General features: G+C 42.1%; 1 protein-coding gene across 1 annotated transcript in view; it reads left to right on the top strand.

Moving 5' to 3' along the window:
• Positions 1-18,574, top strand: part of NR6A1 (nuclear receptor subfamily 6 group A member 1) — a 286,626-nt gene that overhangs the window by 96,678 nt on the left and 171,374 nt on the right. The window contains exon 3 of the mRNA XM_088471141.1: positions 4,623-4,673. Within this exon, the coding sequence (XP_088327267.1) occupies positions 4,623-4,673 (51 nt within the window). The remainder of the gene's footprint in view (positions 1-4,622; positions 4,674-18,574) is intronic.

The following is an 18,574-nucleotide window of genomic DNA, read 5'->3' as shown; positions in this document are numbered from 1 at the left end:
CCCAGGTTTCTTCCAGGGTTTGTTAAACTTGCTGTGAATATAATCAAATGTGATATACTATAGTGATCATGTTGATCGCTGTTATGACACCGGGTTTTAAAAAAGGTTCATGTGGTAGATGAAGGCACTGTCTGTGTGGTGTTTGTATGTTCTCGCAATGTTTACGTTGGTATTTTTCAAGCAGTCCGATTACATCCCACAATTCAGAAAAACATACTAGTAAAGTGCTGCTTCAAAAGGTACTGCTATATGAAGAAAGTGGTTCGCTTTTGCTGCCTTGCATTTCTGGTTCCTTTGGCTTAATCAGAGTTCTGTCTGTGTGGAGTTTGCATGCTCTTACCGTGTTTGCAAAGGTTTCCTGTAGATGCTTGGTTTCCTTCCATGGGTGAAAGACATATCCCAGTAGGTTAATTGGCTTTGACCGAATCCACCTTTTGGGTTTGCTCGTGAGTGGTCACTTTAAGTGTCTGTGGTAGGTAAATAAGAGGACTTATACACTCCACTAACAACAGGGACTAATGTGACTGAATAATAATGATCTCAATACAGTGTTGTAAAATATGTTGGAACATTATAGATAATAAATTGAGAACACTATGAGGGGTGAATTAGTGTGATTTCATACATTAAGGGTCCAATTGCAGTGAACTCGGGCTGTATTAAGGTTTGTGGGGGCTCCAGGGCAGCTAACCTGCGGCGGCTCCTACCAATAACATTGTCAATAGGATTTGCTGGCGATATTATCAAAATGTGTAATGTGTTAGAGCACATCACATAATGTGTTAAACACACTGTAGTTCACATTATGCCACAGTGCCCCCATACTGGTGAAGTAGCTTCGTGTGGGGGCTCCACAGTGTTTGGTCGCCCAAGCCCCCCTGTTGTTAATTCGGATCTGCAGTGAACAGGGACACCCACAAAACTTATACAGACATACACAGGTAAATGTAATTTGTATTGTATTTACATTTACCTGTGCATGTTGTCTATGTTCTATGTGTGTCGCCGTTACTGTTCACTGCATCTGTGAGCAGTATGTATGATCAATGCCAGATTAAGGTCCATTTGGACCTGGAACTGAAATTTTTGTAGGGCCTACTGCGTGCTGCTGCAGGGAGTGTGACCAGCATGGCGGGGGTGTGACTACTGAAGAGGGGGTGTGGTCAGCACAGGGGGCGTGACTAGCACTATGGAGGGCGTAGCTACCGTCAACCACCTCAATCTCTCTCCCCACTTTGCTTATATGAAGTATGCACCACTACCTGTTATATTTTTGACCACTGAATGAAAATATTAAAGTACATATACATAGGGCGCCTTAGGAGGGTGCAAGCAGAAATGCCAACACAGATGGCTATCACGCCCGAATGGAGCAACAACTGAATTGCTCCATTGGGCTACCGGCACAAACAATTGAATTCCCCCCCTTTGAGAGAAATAACTAAACAGTAGTGTAACCAAACATTTTGACCTCCAGGCAGGCCTTTAAATGCACCTCAGGCCTCCCCACATTAACTTTATTTAATATTAAAAACATTTCTGTAGATCACAATGCATAGGCTTCATTTAATCAGTGCACATCAGGAGCTGCAGGACATTAGAGTTGCAGGGCAGATAACAGTTAGGGATGGGATTAGACATCAGCGATTCAATCTCTAGTCATAGCACCTTCCAAAGGCAAAAACATCAGCACCAATTCTATGCACATAGAACAGTCCTCTCAACATCAAAGATCACTTTTCCCTACCATTACACCAGAGATTTGTAACTCACAGCACACAGGATGCCAATCACCATCAGTTTTTTTTTGTTGTTGTTTTTTTAGTATTGAGCCTGATGCATAATAAGCCACATTGTAGTGCCCCCTGATATACGTTATGCCACATTGTGGTGCCCCCTATACATTATAGCACGTTGTAGTGCCCCTGGTATGCATTATGCCACATTGTAGTGCCCCTGTTATGCATTATGCCACATTGTAGTGCCCCAGTACACATTTTACAGTTTGTACTGCTTCTGGTCCACATTATACCACATTGTAGTGCCCCTGGTACGCATTATGCCACATTGTAGTGCCCCTGTTATGCATTATGCCACATTGTAGTGCCCCAGTACACATTTTGCCAGTTTGTACTGCTTCTGGTCCACATTATGCCACATTGTAGTGCCCCTGGTATGCATTATGCCACATTGTAGTGCCCCTGTTATGCATTATACCACATTGTAGTGCCCCTGGCACGCATTATCCCACATTGTAGTGCCCCTGGTGTGCATTATGCCACATTGTAGTGCCCCTGGTACGCATTATGCCACATTGTAGTGCCCCTGGTACGCATTATGCCAGTTTGTAGTGCCCCTGGTACGCATTATGCCACATTGTAGTGCCCCTGTTATGCATTATACCACATTGTAGTGCCCCTGGCACGCATTATGCCACATTGTAGTGCCCCTGGTGTGCATTATGCCACATTGTAGTGCCCCTGGTGTGCATTATGCCACATTGTAGTGCCCCTGGTATGCATTATGCCAGTTTGTAGTGCCCCTGGTACGCATTATGCCACATTGTAGTGCCCCTGGTACGCATTATGCCACATTGTAGTGCCCCTGGTACGCATTATCCCACATTGTAGTGCCCCTGTTATGCATTATACCACATTGTAGTGCCCCTGGTACGCATTATGCCACATTGTAGTGCCCCTGTTATGCATTATACCACATTGTAGTGCCCCATGCATGCATTATCCCACATTGTAGTGCCCCTGGTACGCATTATCCCACATTGTAATGCCCCTGTTATGCATTATACCACATTGTAGTGCCCCTGGTATGCATTATGCCACATTGTAGTGCCCCTGGTACGCATTATGCCACATTGTAGTGCCCCTGTTATGCATTATACCACATTGTAGTGCCCCTGGCATGCATTATCCCACATTGTAGTGCCCCTGGCACGCATTATGCCACATTGTAGTGCCCCTGGTATGCATTATGCCACATTGTAGTGCCCCCAGTACACATTATGCCAGTTTGTAGTGCACCCAGTATACATTATTCCAATTTGTAGCGCTCCTGGTCCACATTATACCACACAGGCTACACTTCAAGAAACTAACTTCGCAACGATATTGCAAATGAGGATTAATTGGGAAAAGCAGAAGCCACTTTATCAGGGAACTTGTGGGGCCAGCACAGGGTGCTGCATAAAAGACACACCATAGAAATATAGTTTGTAAAATCTTTTGTCAGTGCCTGCATACCTTTTACAGAGGCACTGTCTGTGGTCAGCACCAGCTGCTAGCAGGACACAACACCCCAGAAATCGGCCATCCAGCATTGCAGGACTACCAAACGACAGAGTCCAGATCAGTCACCCACCCGGGCTACCTCCACAGAGCTTGTTATCCTCTACTGCTTTTTGGCGTGGTGGTGGGGCAGCTGGCAGCTTATATGTAACGTCACACACTCTGATGTCACATGGCTGTCATTTCTGATGTTTTAACTGGCGTTGGCCTGAGAGTTGTGTGTTAGCCCGCTGGGGTGACAGGGAGGCATCGGGCAGCCGCGGCGCTGGCAGGCAGCATGGACCAACAGGCTGTAGCAGGATTTTTTTTAACCTGTCTACAGCAGATGCTATAGGCCTATTTTGATTGGGGGCCTGGAGCTGCAGCTCCATCCACCTCATTGTTACTCTGGCCCTGTGTATGATACTTTGATATCACATTCATTCAGCGCTCTCTATTTATTACATACTTTTGTCCCCTTGGCACTGGGAGCTGCTGAAAACAATATAGATGTGTCCTTAAACAGCTTTGCTGCAGTGCCGCTAAAAGACCCTCCCGGCGCTCCAGGACCTCTATCACCGGGTGTCTTTTTTGCATCTTTTTTTTGGACGGATATGTGTCTTAAGTCACAATGCAGTGTGATTAGGACGCATCAGCAGACTGTGCTGATTAATTTGGTATGCGACACTTGTATATCTGTGTGCGAGTGAGTCCCTGAATCTGTATACAAAGTGCTACAATATAGTGGACGCAGCTTTTTTAATTCCAAGTTCCGTTGTGCTTCATATACAGACTCAGGAGCACACAGATATACAGTACATCAGTCACATATCAAATTAATCAGCACAGTCTGCTGGTGTGCCCTAGCCGTATTGCGACTTAGATGCATTTTTGGCAGAAAAGACCCCCGACTCACGAGAGCTGCCGGCTTACTCACGCCAGGCAAGTCGCGCTGCGTGGCGTATTGAGTAGATGTATGAGGACACATCTGTACAAGGAGCGCTAAGATATTTATATATTTTTTCAATGTTGTAATATTATGAATAAAGGGTAAAAAATTATACTGACAGTCAGATAAAAGTCCTTTTGCAGCAGAATGTACAAATCCATAGAGCCCCTTGTGTTCTCTCTTGTGCACTTTCATTCAGCCACATAAGCCACCAGATACCTTCATCACATGCATATGAGTTTTATACAATAAGGCAAAAATTGTTAAAAATATATATAAATAAATAAATCTTTGTTACTACGTGTAAGTAAAAATCTGTTTGATGTTTACTTTTATATATTGTGATTCTGCAAATATTAAGTTTCCATTAAAAACCTCCTTCTCGTTTGTAGGAAGCATATCTGACCTTCCGTCTGACGGATTCAAAATGAACTCGCTGGTCGGTAAGTAAGCCTGATCCGCTGGCATATGACACTGACTGATGCAAGATAAAGTTTGCGTGGGCAGAATGCATCGATTCCTCTCCCCCTTCTCTTTCATCCTTTGTTATGACCATAATAGGCTTTAGGTAGCCCTTTGAGATGATGTACAAATACATTCACGTCTGGGATTTCCACCTCCTTCAGCCACTAGTGGGAGTTGCAGTGTAAAGTAAGATACTACACAGCCACAGCAGCTGTTACAGAGGAGAGATCTGCAGATGAATGGATAATACTCCATAGGGGCTGCATTCTGAATGAAACTGCGATTACTGTCTTTGAATAATTACAATGTCTTTTAAAGGGACATAAAGCCTCTTTACCACTTTTCATTTTGATATGAGCTCCAATTGTAATACCTGTATTTATGATATAGAGCAGTGATTTTCAACCTTTTTCAACTCGAGGCACACAACCGCAAGATATTAAAATTGCCAAGACACACCATCCGGCGATACGGCGTGTGCGACCTATGAAAAAACATACATATTGGCTCCCGCATAAATAAAAAGGCCCACTGGCCTCCACACAAATAAAACACACTACACTGGCCTCCACAGGAATAAAACACACTACATTGGCCTCCACAGGAATAAAACACACTACATTGGCCTCCACAGGAATAAAACACACTACATTGGCCTCCACAGGAATAAAACACACTACATTGGCCTCCACAGGAATAAAACACACTACATTGGCCTCCTCAGGAATAAAACACACTACACTGGCCTCCACAGGAATAAAACACACTACATTGGTCTCCTCAGGAATAAAACACACTACACTGGCCTCCACAGGAATAAAACACACTACACTGGCCTCCACAGGAATAAAACACACTACACTGGCCTCCTCAGGAATAAAACACACTACACTGGCCTCCTCAGGAATAAAACACACTGCATTGGTCTCCTCAGGAATAAAACACACTACATTGGCCTCCTCAGGAATAAAACACACTACATTTGCCTCCTCAAGAATAAAACACACTACATTGGCCTCCTCAGGAATAAAACACACTACATTGGCCTCCTCAGGAATAAAACACACTACATTGGCCTCCAAAGGAATAAAACACACATACATTGGCCTCCACAGGAATAAAACACACATACATTGGCCTTCATAGGAATACAACCCACTACATTGGCCTCCACAGGAATAAAACACGCATACATTTACAGTACCTTGCAAAAGTATTCACCCCCCTTGACTTTTTACCTTTTTTATTACATTACAATCTGTATTTTTTTTTCTTTTTTATCTGAATTTTATGTGATGGATCTGCACAAAATAGTCTAATTTGGTGACGTGAATGATAAAAATATATATAAAAAAAGAATCTTTATAAATAAAATTCAGAAAATTGGCATGTGCATATGTAATCACCCCCTTTGCCATGAAGCCCCTCAAAAGTTCTGTTGCAACCAATTACATTCAGAAGTCACATAATTAGTGAAATTAAGTTCACCTGTGTGAAATCTAAGTGTCACATGATCTGTCAGTATAAACACACCTTTTCTGAAAGGCCCCAGCGGCTGCAACACCACTAAGCAAGAGGCATCACACCATGAAGACCAAGGAGCTCTCCAAAGAAGTCAGGGAAAAAGTTGTTGAGAAGTACAATTGTGGGTTGGGTTATAAAAAAAAAAAAAATCCAAATCTTTGATGATCCCCCGGAGCACCATCAAATCCATCATCATCAAATGAAAAGAACATGGTACCGCAACAAACCTGCCAAGAGAGGGCCGCCCACCAAAACTCACAGACCAGGCAAGGAGGGCATTAATCAGAGAGGCAGCACAGAGACCAAAGGTAACCCTGAAGGAGCTGCAGAGTTCCACAGCAGAGACTGGTGTATCTGTGCATGTGACCACAATAAGCTGTACACTCCATAGAGCTGGGCTTTATGGAAGAGTGGCCAGAAAAAAAGCCATTACTTATTGATAAAAATAAGAAGATACGATTTGAGTTTGCCAAAAGGCATGTGGGCGACTCCCCAAATGTATGGAGGAAGGTGCTCTGGTCAGATGAGACTAAAATTGAACTTTACAGCCACCAAGGAAAACGCTATGTCTGGCGCAAACCCAACACATCCCATCACCCCAAGAACACCATCCCCACAGTGAAACATGGTGGTGGCAGCATCAGCAGCAGGGACTGGGAAACTGATTAGAGTAGAGGGAAAGATGGATGGTGCTAAATACAGGGATATTCTTGAGCAAAACCTGTTTCAGTCTGCCTGTGATTTGAGACTGGGACAAAGGTTCACCTTCCAGCAGGACAATGACCCGAAGCATACTGCTAAAGCAACACTCGAGTGGTTTAAGGGGAAACATTTAAGTGTGTTGGAATGGCCTAGTTAAAGTCCAGATCTCAATCCAATTGAGAATCTGTGGTCAGACTTGAAGATTGCTGTTCACAAGCGGAAACCATCCAACATGAAGGAGCTGGAGCAGTTTTGCCTTGAGGAATGGGCAAAAATCCCAGGGGCAAGATGTGGCAAGCTCATCCAAAGCGACTTGCAGCTGTAATTGCCGCAAAAGGTGGCTCGACAAAGTACTGACTTTAGGGGGGTGAATAGTTATCCACGCTGAAGTTTTCTGTTTTGTTGTCCTACATGTTGTTTGATTCGCAATATAAAAAAAACACAATTTCACAGTTGTAGGCATGTTCTGTGAATGAAATGATGCACATCTTCAAACAATCCATTTTTTAATTCCAGGTTGTGAGGCAAAAAAACATGAAAAATGCAAAGGGGTGAATACTTTTACAAGGCGCTGTACATTGGCCTACACAGGAATTAAGCGCACATACAATTGCCCTAGAGAAATAAAACGCACATTCATTGGCCCCCAGAGGAATAAACTGCACATACATTCGCCCCAGAGAAATAAAACACACATACATTGGCCCCCACAGAAACAAAAAAAAACACACTGCTGACCACACAGAAAAATAAAAACCTCATTGCTCCCCACGAAAAGTAAACCCATTGGCTGGCCCCCAAAGAATAAAAAACCCTCATTGCTCCCCCCCCCCCAAAAAAACAAATCACACTGGCTCCCACATAAAAAAATTAATTAAATTTTTTGGATCACACAGTGCAGAGCCGGCTGCCAGCAGTTTGCAGAGCTGTCAGCAGTGTCCGGGTGGACTGGCTGACTGGCAGGCCGCAGGCGGGCTGGGTGGCTGTCTGGCTGGGCGAGCGTGACCTGTGAAGTCACGCAGCCACGTATTGGAAGGTCATAACCCGGGCCCGTCTGAGCCTCCCAGAGGAGCTGCCCGGTCTGCAGTACTGTAATGTGACCGGTGGCCCCTGCTCCTAACTGTCATGTTACAGGCTGTGTTTGAAAAATGACAATTAGGAGCTGATTGGTTGGTAGTTTATCACTCTCCAATTTATCACATCTGCTCCTATAACTTAAACCAACTGTGAAAAAAATATGCGGCAAAATAAAAGGGAACGGCACACTTAATGAAAGTTATTCAAATGGCTTTTCCCAGAGGCGTCACCAGGTGTAGTAACACACGGTGTGCACTCCATAGCCCCTCTCGCGAGGCTCGCTTGGAAAGGGGTGTGGCATCAGGAAATCCAGATTACATCTCTCTGGGGGTACTTGTTTAAATCAGATTTAGGTTCACCCTCTGGAAAAATTACAAATAATCAATATAAACCAAATAGAGAAAAAGGAAAAAGGACTCTTTTTTTGGGGCCACACAGAAGGTATAGAGTCGTGACTTAAATGTACTACTAAAATTTTACTTTTAATGTGTTTTTGTTAAAAAACATGAACAGCTACAAACAAACAAATAAAAGGACAAAATATTGTGCACAGACAGGAGAATTGGTATTTACTCCCACAATTCTATTTGTGTATATAACAATATACACAGAGAGGGAAATTTGTTACTCCTATCAGAACAGGGTTTGGCGAATTAATTACTTAATTGATATAGTTTTGTATATAATATACTGAATTGATTCATTATCACTAATAATTCGCAATACAGCCAAATTTAAGGTCCAAAAAGACACAAACAATAAGGTTTAGACCATTAGCAGGTATGTATATCCACCTTGTTATCTAACAAGTGGATGGAGAGTGTATCTTTATACCTGCGTGCATTGGAATGTACACACTCTGAAATGATTGTCACACATCTCATAACCTAAAATAATATCTATATAGGAAGTGTGCCTTAGTGACTAATAATACTTCTCCATAGACATTGCACATCCATATATTGCTGTGCAGTGCTATATCACACATAAAAACCTGGATATGGTGGGTAGGCCCATAACCTTGGCCAAGATTATGCTAAAAACCTCTATTGATTGCAAAATTGTATTGCATTTATATATTATTAATAATTTGGAGTTGTGCACCTGAGATCTGAGGGACAATGTATCGTCAAGTGTGACATTTCCATGCTGGACAACAGTGCCTCCTTGTGGACAGAAGCTATAATGCTGCAATCACATGGTCAACTAAAATGACATTGGCTGCAAGTTTTTTATTCATTTTTTTTTTTTTTTTTTTTAAGAACACCGATCATCCACACATTGTGCTCGCAGCTATTTTGTGGGCTGAACCAGTACAGATTAGTATATATACTATCATTTCACAATGATGTGACATGACATGCCTTTAGTTAACTTTTTTTTTCAGGTTAAATTATTAATATGTTTTAAATATTTGTAATACTAAGTTAAACATAGATTGGTTATATAGCTGTGTGGAATATAGTTTAAAAGAAAAGCGACTGAATAATTAAAGCATGTAATGGAGTAAATGAGCCGCAATAAATGTGGAAATGTACTAGCTTTATGTAAATACCATTTTATCTGTGACTTACGATTATGAACACACCTCTTTGCAGTTGCCTGTTACTTTCTATTGTTACAAAAAGACTCAACCTCTTGTTACATAACTCCCTGGAAGTGGTTTATGATTAAGTCTTCTATTGGGAATGGGATGTCGGAAGTATTATGTTGTAGTTGTACCTGCTACACTTAGAACATTCTATTTTGGGGACACTGGAAGTTAAAGCTCCCATACATCTGCGATGGATTGGGACAATACCCTATTTTGCAGATGATTGGGGGGAAAAAAGTCTGCAATGTATGGGGGTATACCAATCGCCGTTTCCGACTAAAGTGATCGGAGTCGGTAATTCATATTGAATTTGACTGACAAATTGGGGCTGTAGATTGCTAGGTGTATATTTACTAAAGTGCAGGTTTTTAGAAGTGGAATTGTTGGCCATAGCAACCAATCAGATTCTACTTATCATTCATCTAGCACCTCCTAGAAGATAATAGCTAGAATCTGATTGGTTGCTATGGGCAACAACTCCTAACAACCTGCACTTTAGTAAATATACCCCCTAGTGTAGGTAACGATCAGACAATTTGTCGACTGTTACTAGTAAGATGAGGATCCTCCCAAGACTGACGGATCTCCTTCCTTAAAATGATCTGCGATTCACTGAAAAATATCTAATGTATGGGTTCCGATTGGTGGATTGGGGAATCTTTAAATCAGGGGGGAAAAAAATCACAGGATCTATGAATCGTAAGTTTATGATTGCTTATATATGGGCCCGTTAAGCTAGAAGATTGCTGCTGTTAATAAGGTATTTAGCCTTTCTAAAGCCTTTCTATATCCTGATGATTATCTCCTGTGAAGAAAAATAAGTCCACAGAATGTACCCTCAGAACAAAATATACACACATACAAACAGCAACTTTATAGTTATATAGTCAAAGGAGTACTATGCAAAATAACCAGATTTCGCATCCATTTCATATTATATAATGTACACATACATTTGGAGGTATGTTATAGTGCAGAATCTTAATGATGAGTTGTGTACAAGCTATTAGAGCAGGGATGGGGAACCTCAGGCCCAGGGGCCGTATAAGGCCCGTGGAATCATTTTGTCTGGCCTTCTGAGCTTTTTTCTGTTAGACTCATCTGGCTAGCAGGGTGCCTAGAATGGCGCCCTGCAGGCAGAATCTATGCAGCAGTGCCCTCTGGAGCGTCCTTAGGAATATTCAGATGGTCACACCGCTGTCCTTACAGCTCCCCGGAGCATCCTCAGGATGCTCCGAGCACTGCTGTAATCACCGGTTGGTTGTGGCCCTGCCCAGTGTGACATCCCACGGAAGGGGCGTGGCCTGCACCAGGCCCGCGAATAATGTTATATATATCAAAATGGCCCTTGGCAGAAAAAAGGTTCCCCACCCATGTATTAGAGAAAAACTGTGGCCTAAATATTTAAATAGGAATTTTGGTTGTCCTAAGATCTGGAAGAAAAAAATGCAACAGTAGAACCATTACAAGACTTGAACAGTTAAGGTTATAGATACCATTTGACCCAGTAATTTGGAATCATGCCGCAAATAAGAAATTTAATATCACCAACAGACAAAAAATTGGGTACAGATCCCAGCGTGATGACAGATTAGCCAGGAACAGAAATTGAAAGGCGTATAAATCCCTCTGTAGCTTAATACTGTTATTAATATACAAGATGAGAATAGCGATGTCCTCTTCAAAAGATCATGAGAGACAAGTGTTCTAGAATAATCCAGAGAGAAGTTTTGGGAGGCTGATATGAGCTAGAAAGTGATTTTAGATTATGTATTATGTGTAACTAACTACGAACATGTGCCTTCTGAACGCATCTGAAAGGTAACCACGTGAGTGCGGAAAAACAAGACCTATTAAAACCTTGTTCTTTATCCTTGCTGCTAACCAAGCATTTCAAGTTTGTGTTTAAGCTTACCTGTAGAATACTTAATTTTATTATTACTACCTACCTGTATTGTGTACTTACTGTAATGAGTGTTCTCATAGGAGTCCTTCTAATGTTCAGAGTATTAACACTCGTGAATGCTGCAACGTGAAGATGAAGGTTTGCACAGGACAATTGTCTGAATTCACTTTACTATTTGGTTTGTACAGTTTTGCAAAAATGTCTGACTTTCAGGAGGGGATTCAACTAACCGCGAAGTTTACCCCACAGCTAATTGATCACGCTGCCCAATTCAGGAGATGTATGATGCAGCTGGCTCTGGGAATTATTTGCCTGGACCCGCTACACCACCGGATCGCTGTGAAGCGTGTCCAGCATACCGGCCTGTGTTTGCCGAAGAGGGAGAGTGTTAACTCGCCTGTCTGGCGCAAGTCCACTCTCCCTCTTGTGGCTGTAGTGACTGGCGCTTGCATCCATTATGCACATGTGCCGGACATTTTCTCCCAGCGGCACCTGGGGCTATGTTTAAAAAAAAACAACTTGATTTTTTAGTATACACAATCCCTGGTTGTCAGAACAGACAGACAGGAACAGTGCTGTGTGGTGCGGCAACGACAGTGCCATTGACTGTTCATACATCTGCCTGCACATCAGCTCCCTATCTTGAAGGTTGGAGCGCTGATGATGACAGGTACCCCTGTCATTCCTTCCTGCATTACTAAAGTACTAAATGCAGGGAAGCAGCACTTAACATGCGCAGTTACCGTTTCCCCCATATCTCCCCTCAATTAGCTGTGGGAACCTTGCGTGCCAATTACCACAGGCAGGATTTTTCCTCGCAGTCTCAGGAGCTGCAACGAAAAAAATGTATGTTAGAATGTATTACCTGGGCTCTCTATGGCCCTGGACACAACCTAATTATTTCTGTCCAGATTGTTGCAGGTTCTATACCTGCCACTTGGTTAATTTGCGTTTTCTATTTATCTAATGGAACAAAACATAGACGGTGCTTCCATGGTTCTATTGTATTCTAAAGTCTTGATTCCTGGTGGTATTGGGGGTTTTGTAAATGGAAAACTGCTGAAAATGCAAAGCCATTACTTAGTAAATATACCCCCTACAGTAGTTTTTTGGGGCTTTTTGGCATGACTGAGATAATGAAACCTTTGAGTTTTAATGGTTCAATGTACACAAACTTTGTCTAAGGCACAAATTATTAAACATATTGTATAAAATGACCTGCAGGCTGTGTGTATAAGGTGTATATAACACATAAATGCAGGCTGTGTGTATAAGGTGTATATAACACATAAATGCAGGCTGTGTGTATAAGGTGTATATAACACATAAATGCAGGCTGTGTGTATAAGGTGTATATAACACATAAATGCAGGCTGTGTGTATAAGGTGTATATAACACATAAATGCAGGCTGTGTGTATAAGGTGTATATAACACATAAATGCAGGCTGTGTGTATAAGGTGTATATAACACATAAATGCAGGCTGTGTGTATAAGGTGTATATAACACATAAATGCAGGCTGTGTGTATAAGGTGTATATAACACATAAATGCAGGCTGTGTGTATAAGGTGTATATAACACATAAATGCAGGCTGTGTGTATAAGGTGTATATAACACATAAATGCAGGCTGTGTGTATAAGGTGTATATAACACATAAATGCAGGCTGTGTGTATAAGGTGTATATAACACATAAATGCAGGCTGTGTGTATAAGGTGTATATAACACATAAATGCAGGCTGTGTGTATAAGGTGTATATAACACATAAATGCAGGCTGTGTGTATAAGGTGTATATAACACATAAATGCAGGCTGTGTGTATAAGGTGTATATAACACATAAATGCAGGCTGTGTGTATAAGGTGTATATAACACATAAATGCAGGCTGTGTGTATAAGGTGTATATAACACATAAATGCAGGCTGTGTGTATAAGGTGTATATAACACATAAATGCAGGCTGTGTGTATAAGGTGTATATAACACATAAATGCAGGCTGTGTGTATAAGGTGTATATAACACATAAATGCAGGCTGTGTGTATAAGGTGTATATAACACATAAATGCAGGCTGTGTGTATAAGGTGTATATAACACATAAATGCAGGCTGTGTGTATAAGGTGTATATAACACATAAATGCAGGCTGTGTGTATAAGGTGTATATAACACATAAATGCAGGCTGTGTGTATAAGGTGTATATAACACATAAATGCAGGCTGTGTGTATAAGGTGTATATAACACATAAATGCAGGCTGTGTGTATATTGGGGTCGTATTCCGAAGATATTTCATTATGGTATGCAATTATTCCAAAATACAGAATATTCCCTTATCCAAAATACCCCTGGTCCCAAGCATTTTGGATATGGGAGACTCAACCTGTAATTGTTTGTTCTATGCACTGGTATACATATTTCATACTATTATTTAATCAAGAACGTTCTGCTCACAGCATAAAAAATGCATTAAAAAAATGGATATGCATGTTTTATGCAACTAATCATGCATTTTCTATAATTCCATGTATTTAATTAGCGTTTTCTGCACGTGTGTATTAAAAATGTGCTTTTCATGCTTGAAGCAGTGACATATCTATAATGGGTGCGGGGCACACCGGCCCCCAGGTCCAGGGGAGCCCCGCACCGCACACACTGCACCCATATTTTTTTTAAACTTACCTGTCTGAGGTCCCGCGTTGGGGGTCACTGCTACTCAGAACACCAAAAAAAATGGCTGCCACGGCCATTTTCCGGGGTTCTGCGCATGCCTAGTAGACTCCAGGCACTAGAGTGTGCCCGGAGTCTGCTGCGCATGTACAGAACGCCAGAAAATGACTGCCACGGCCATTTTTTGGGCGTTCTGAGCATGCGCAGTAGACTCCGGGCACACTCTAGTGCCCGGAGTCCACTAATGCTCCGGTGGCTGGCCAGCCGCGTCAGTCAGCTGCCAGCCACCAGGGAGAGAGGAGGGGGCCCCGCATGAGGAGTGCACATGGGCCCCCTCCTCTCTTAAAACGCCAGTGGATTGAAGTAACGCAAGTGTTCATAAAGTTCTATATTCAGCTTACATATACGGTAACTTGCGTGAAGTTTTTTGTACTACTGCAGTGGTTCCCAAACTGTGGACCTCATTCAGAGTCGGTCGTTGCGGCCGCACGGTCGCCGCCACCGATGTTCGCTATACTGCGCATGCGTAAAGTTCGCAATGCGCGTGCGCAAACTAGCCGCTACGATCAGAAATTTCTCTCTCCTTGAACACAGCCAGGTCGGTAGTTTGAGTGACAGATTGAGGCGTTTGTGGGTGGTAACAGGGGAAGGTGCTTGAAAACGGGGGAGTGGAGATCCGAACGCAGGCGTGCCTAATTATGCGAACGGCGTTTTATGGGAGTGCATACGGATTATGGGAGTGCATAATTAACAAAGTAGCGTCCTGGCACATGTAACATGGGAGGTTTTTACACTGACATGATCGTAAGAGCTTAAGAGACGGTATGGTCAACCTTAAGCTCTACGACCAGTTCCGATGATTCCCGATGGTCTCAATTAATCCTTATATGCCTGGAGATGACGTGCAATGCGTACGAGAAGGGGGCGGTTTTTTTTGTATTCCGACCGCTTCCTCCCCTTGGTCGGCCAACTACCGATCCGAACTTAGGGACGCAACTTGCGAGGGAATCATTTGAATATCCGGCCCCTTTTCCCGTACGACCGTGCGGCCGCTTCGACCGACTCTGAATGAGGTCCTGTGTGCCATGGCACCCTGGGGTGCCTCGGGACACTTGCAAGGGTGCCTCAGGTTGGTGGTCCAGTACCAAATCAAATTATTTATGGTCAATGTAATGTAAATATGTGGACAAACAAAAGCGCAAACCTGTCACCCACTACATAACTGAATCTATGGATGACCGGTAAGCTCAATTTACTTCACTTTACTAATTAACTAAATTTTTTTTAAAATTTCTCAATAACAAACTTTGGCTTAGGGGTGCCGTGAAAACAATGCTGTTACTCTAGGGCGCCGTGATTCAAAAAAGTTTGGGAACCACTGTGCTACTGGATAATATTGTGGCAGTAACTTTTTAAACTGAATAAGTCCATTAATTTACCTGTAGTGTAAGTTTACTAAAATTGAGGACTCTGTGGCCGTCAATATTGTTTTAACTAACACTAAAAATCTGGACACCAGGGGGCAGTGCACCTTTATATAAGAATTACAGAAACTAGTCGTCATGATATAACAGAAACTTAAATACTAAAGACCCCCTTATATTGTACTAAACTTATCCCCAGACAGTGGTAATCATTTTTTTAGGGAAACATTTGTAAATAATAATAGTAATAATTGTTTCCCACTTTTCTTTTAGGTAAACATTTGTATATTATAATAATAATAATAATAATCCTAATAATAATACCTGTAATAAAAATAATTATTCACATGGTATTTTTATTTTTTCATTACCAATATCTCCCCCCTTTTTTATTTTCATGTTTCAGTTTCCTCTCTAAAATAAGATCTGATTACCATCGGAAAAGTAAAAAATTAAAATAGCGGCAAAATCATTTATTTAAGGTAGCGCACAGTAAGTTTTGCAGCTAACTTTTTGCGCCCATAACGATTCTTACTGAACAAACCCTTGTCTTTTAAAACAAATGCTATTTTTCTTTCTTGTATGGGGTAATACGTCTCTTAGCGCACTGGATTAGTGCGTCTGCAAGTCTGCTAAATGAGGGCTGAACACAGCACTGTGCCCGATGTAAAGAGAAAAGATTATCTGCTGCATAATGATGAAATGAGGTTCAATGGATAGAGTGTGTTAGATAGCCTGTGCAGAGGTGGACGGACGTTGACTGTACTCTCTTACGCTTTGCATGCACGAGAAAACTGTGCATGCCCATATGCAGAATTGTATGCATCGTGCAGTGCGCCCACCTTATGTGTGTACCATAGCTTGACATTGGTCCTCATTAGAATCACTGGATCACTTGCACCAGCCCTGTACTAGGTGCAAAAGGAAACCGCTGTATCTATGCTTGCGTCCAACTGTACATAATCCGCCCTCACTAAACTTTGCTGTATAAGGCCCTCTGAATCATTTGGTCTGGCCCTTGTAGCTTTTTTCTGCTAGCCTCATCTGGCTAGCAGGGTGACTAGAATGGCACTCTGCAGCCAGAATCTATGCAACAGTGCCGCCTGGAGTATTCTTAGGATACTTCAGACAGTCACAACGCTGGCCTTACAGCTCCGATGCTCCGGGCATTGTTGTAGTCACCGGCAATTGTGACCCCAGCCCTGTATGATGCCACACGGAGGGGCGTGTCCTGCACCCGGCCTGCGAATAATGTTGTATTTATCAAAGTTGAACTCAGCAGTAAAAAGGTTCCCCACCCCTGATTTATGGTAATGTTCACAATTAAATGGGTGGCTGCAGAGACTTCAATCATGGCTGCAGGTGGCTTCGATGAGCTTTGCTGTAGCAAAAGAATGTAAAAGTTGTAATTAAAAGTGTGGTCCAATGGTGATTTCAGACAGGCACAGTGCTGTCTGTGCCCACAGTACCGTAAGCAGTCATGCAAAGCATCTGGTGGAGGGGGGACATGGCCATTTGTGATAACACTTACCAAATCCTTAGTTTACATTGTCAGTGTCTACGTGGGTTATGTTATAGGTTACGTGACTATGGAGTTGGCGTGAATTTGGCAAGCTTGCCGCTAAATATAAAACGCCATCAGTTATAAGGCTGGTCTTTTCTTATAATTGATAGCTGCTTTAAATTTACTGGTGAACTTGCTGAAATCGCGCTGGATCCGTAATCTCTGAACCTATAACATAACCCCTTACATTGTTATTTGATAAAATATGTATTGCCTGCATTTGTTTTGCATATGAATATGGGAAGAGACAGATTTTTGTTACGTGGGATTTAGTCAACATGTCGACAATGAAAATCTAGACAATAAGTCGCCACCAAAAGGTCAACTGCCAATGTCGATATGGTGAAAATAAAGACAATCAACATGTTGACATGGGCACGAGGTCGACAGGGTCATTAGTTCGACAGTTAAAAAGTCGACAATGATAAAAATAAATGTCAACAGGAAAAATTTAGACACAGTTAAAATGTTGACACTCAAAATGTAGACAGTCATGTTTACATAGAATAATAAATAATGCTGACCATTCATAATGGATAAATGTACAAGTTAAGGTGGCCATACATCAGCGACTGTTAGTCGCGATGCGATGGGAAAAGGCCGACGATTCTGGGTGGAAACGCCGACCTCCCACCATCGATGTTCTGCGATCCGTCGCCGGATTTCAGACATTTGCCATGTTAAATGTCGGCGATTTGACGATCGCGATCATTTTTTGATCGCGATCGTCAAAATCCAACATGTTGGATTTCTGCGATGCCGTGTTGCAGCATTGCAGGATCGCGGCAATCCATCGCAGATGGATGGGGCCCAATAGTGTCTGTGTTATGATTATAATTTGAATGTGTGAATAATATATCGCACCTGACAAAGTAATGAAGCGTTCAGGGATTCACATCAGAGCAGCTGTGTCACTTTTCCTTCCAGCTGAACTGTTTCGTGTTTCTTTCCCAGACAGGCAGGTTTGAGCAATATTTGAATTTAAAATGTTACTTACCCATCTCACTTCCTACATACTTTATAAAGGTTGGCTTATATCCTTACGTCACTGGTTGGCAAAGGCAAAAGTTCATTTGATTTGCTGTTACTTTTTTTTTTTACTTCAAGTTTTAATCTATGAATGAATATTGCTGTCCTTGTCTATTCCTGGAAAATTTCATGCTGATGTCACTTTAAAGGACCATCCATTTAGAAAACAGTCAAAATAATAATTCCAACCAATTATCTTTCCTTTTAAAGGTGCTGCTCTTACACATTAGCTCTCTCAGTATTGACGTTTGCTTTGAACTTCTGCATGTCAGTGGATGATTGTGGCGCTCCCCCCTCCCTCGTGCGCGCCAAATAAAGGAAAAACTTAGGTCCACCTGTTCTCTCCAGGTACAGTTTTATTGTTTTGCACATGGTAGATCATATT

The sequence above is a fragment of the Taudactylus pleione genome, unplaced genomic scaffold (genome assembly GCF_031769625.1).
Source record: "Taudactylus pleione unplaced genomic scaffold, aTauple2 ptg000110l, whole genome shotgun sequence".
Classification (NCBI taxonomy): domain Eukaryota; kingdom Metazoa; phylum Chordata; class Amphibia; order Anura; family Myobatrachidae; genus Taudactylus; species Taudactylus pleione.
The sequence above is the reverse complement of the archived record's forward strand: the minus strand, read 5'-3'. Positions and strand labels throughout refer to the sequence as shown.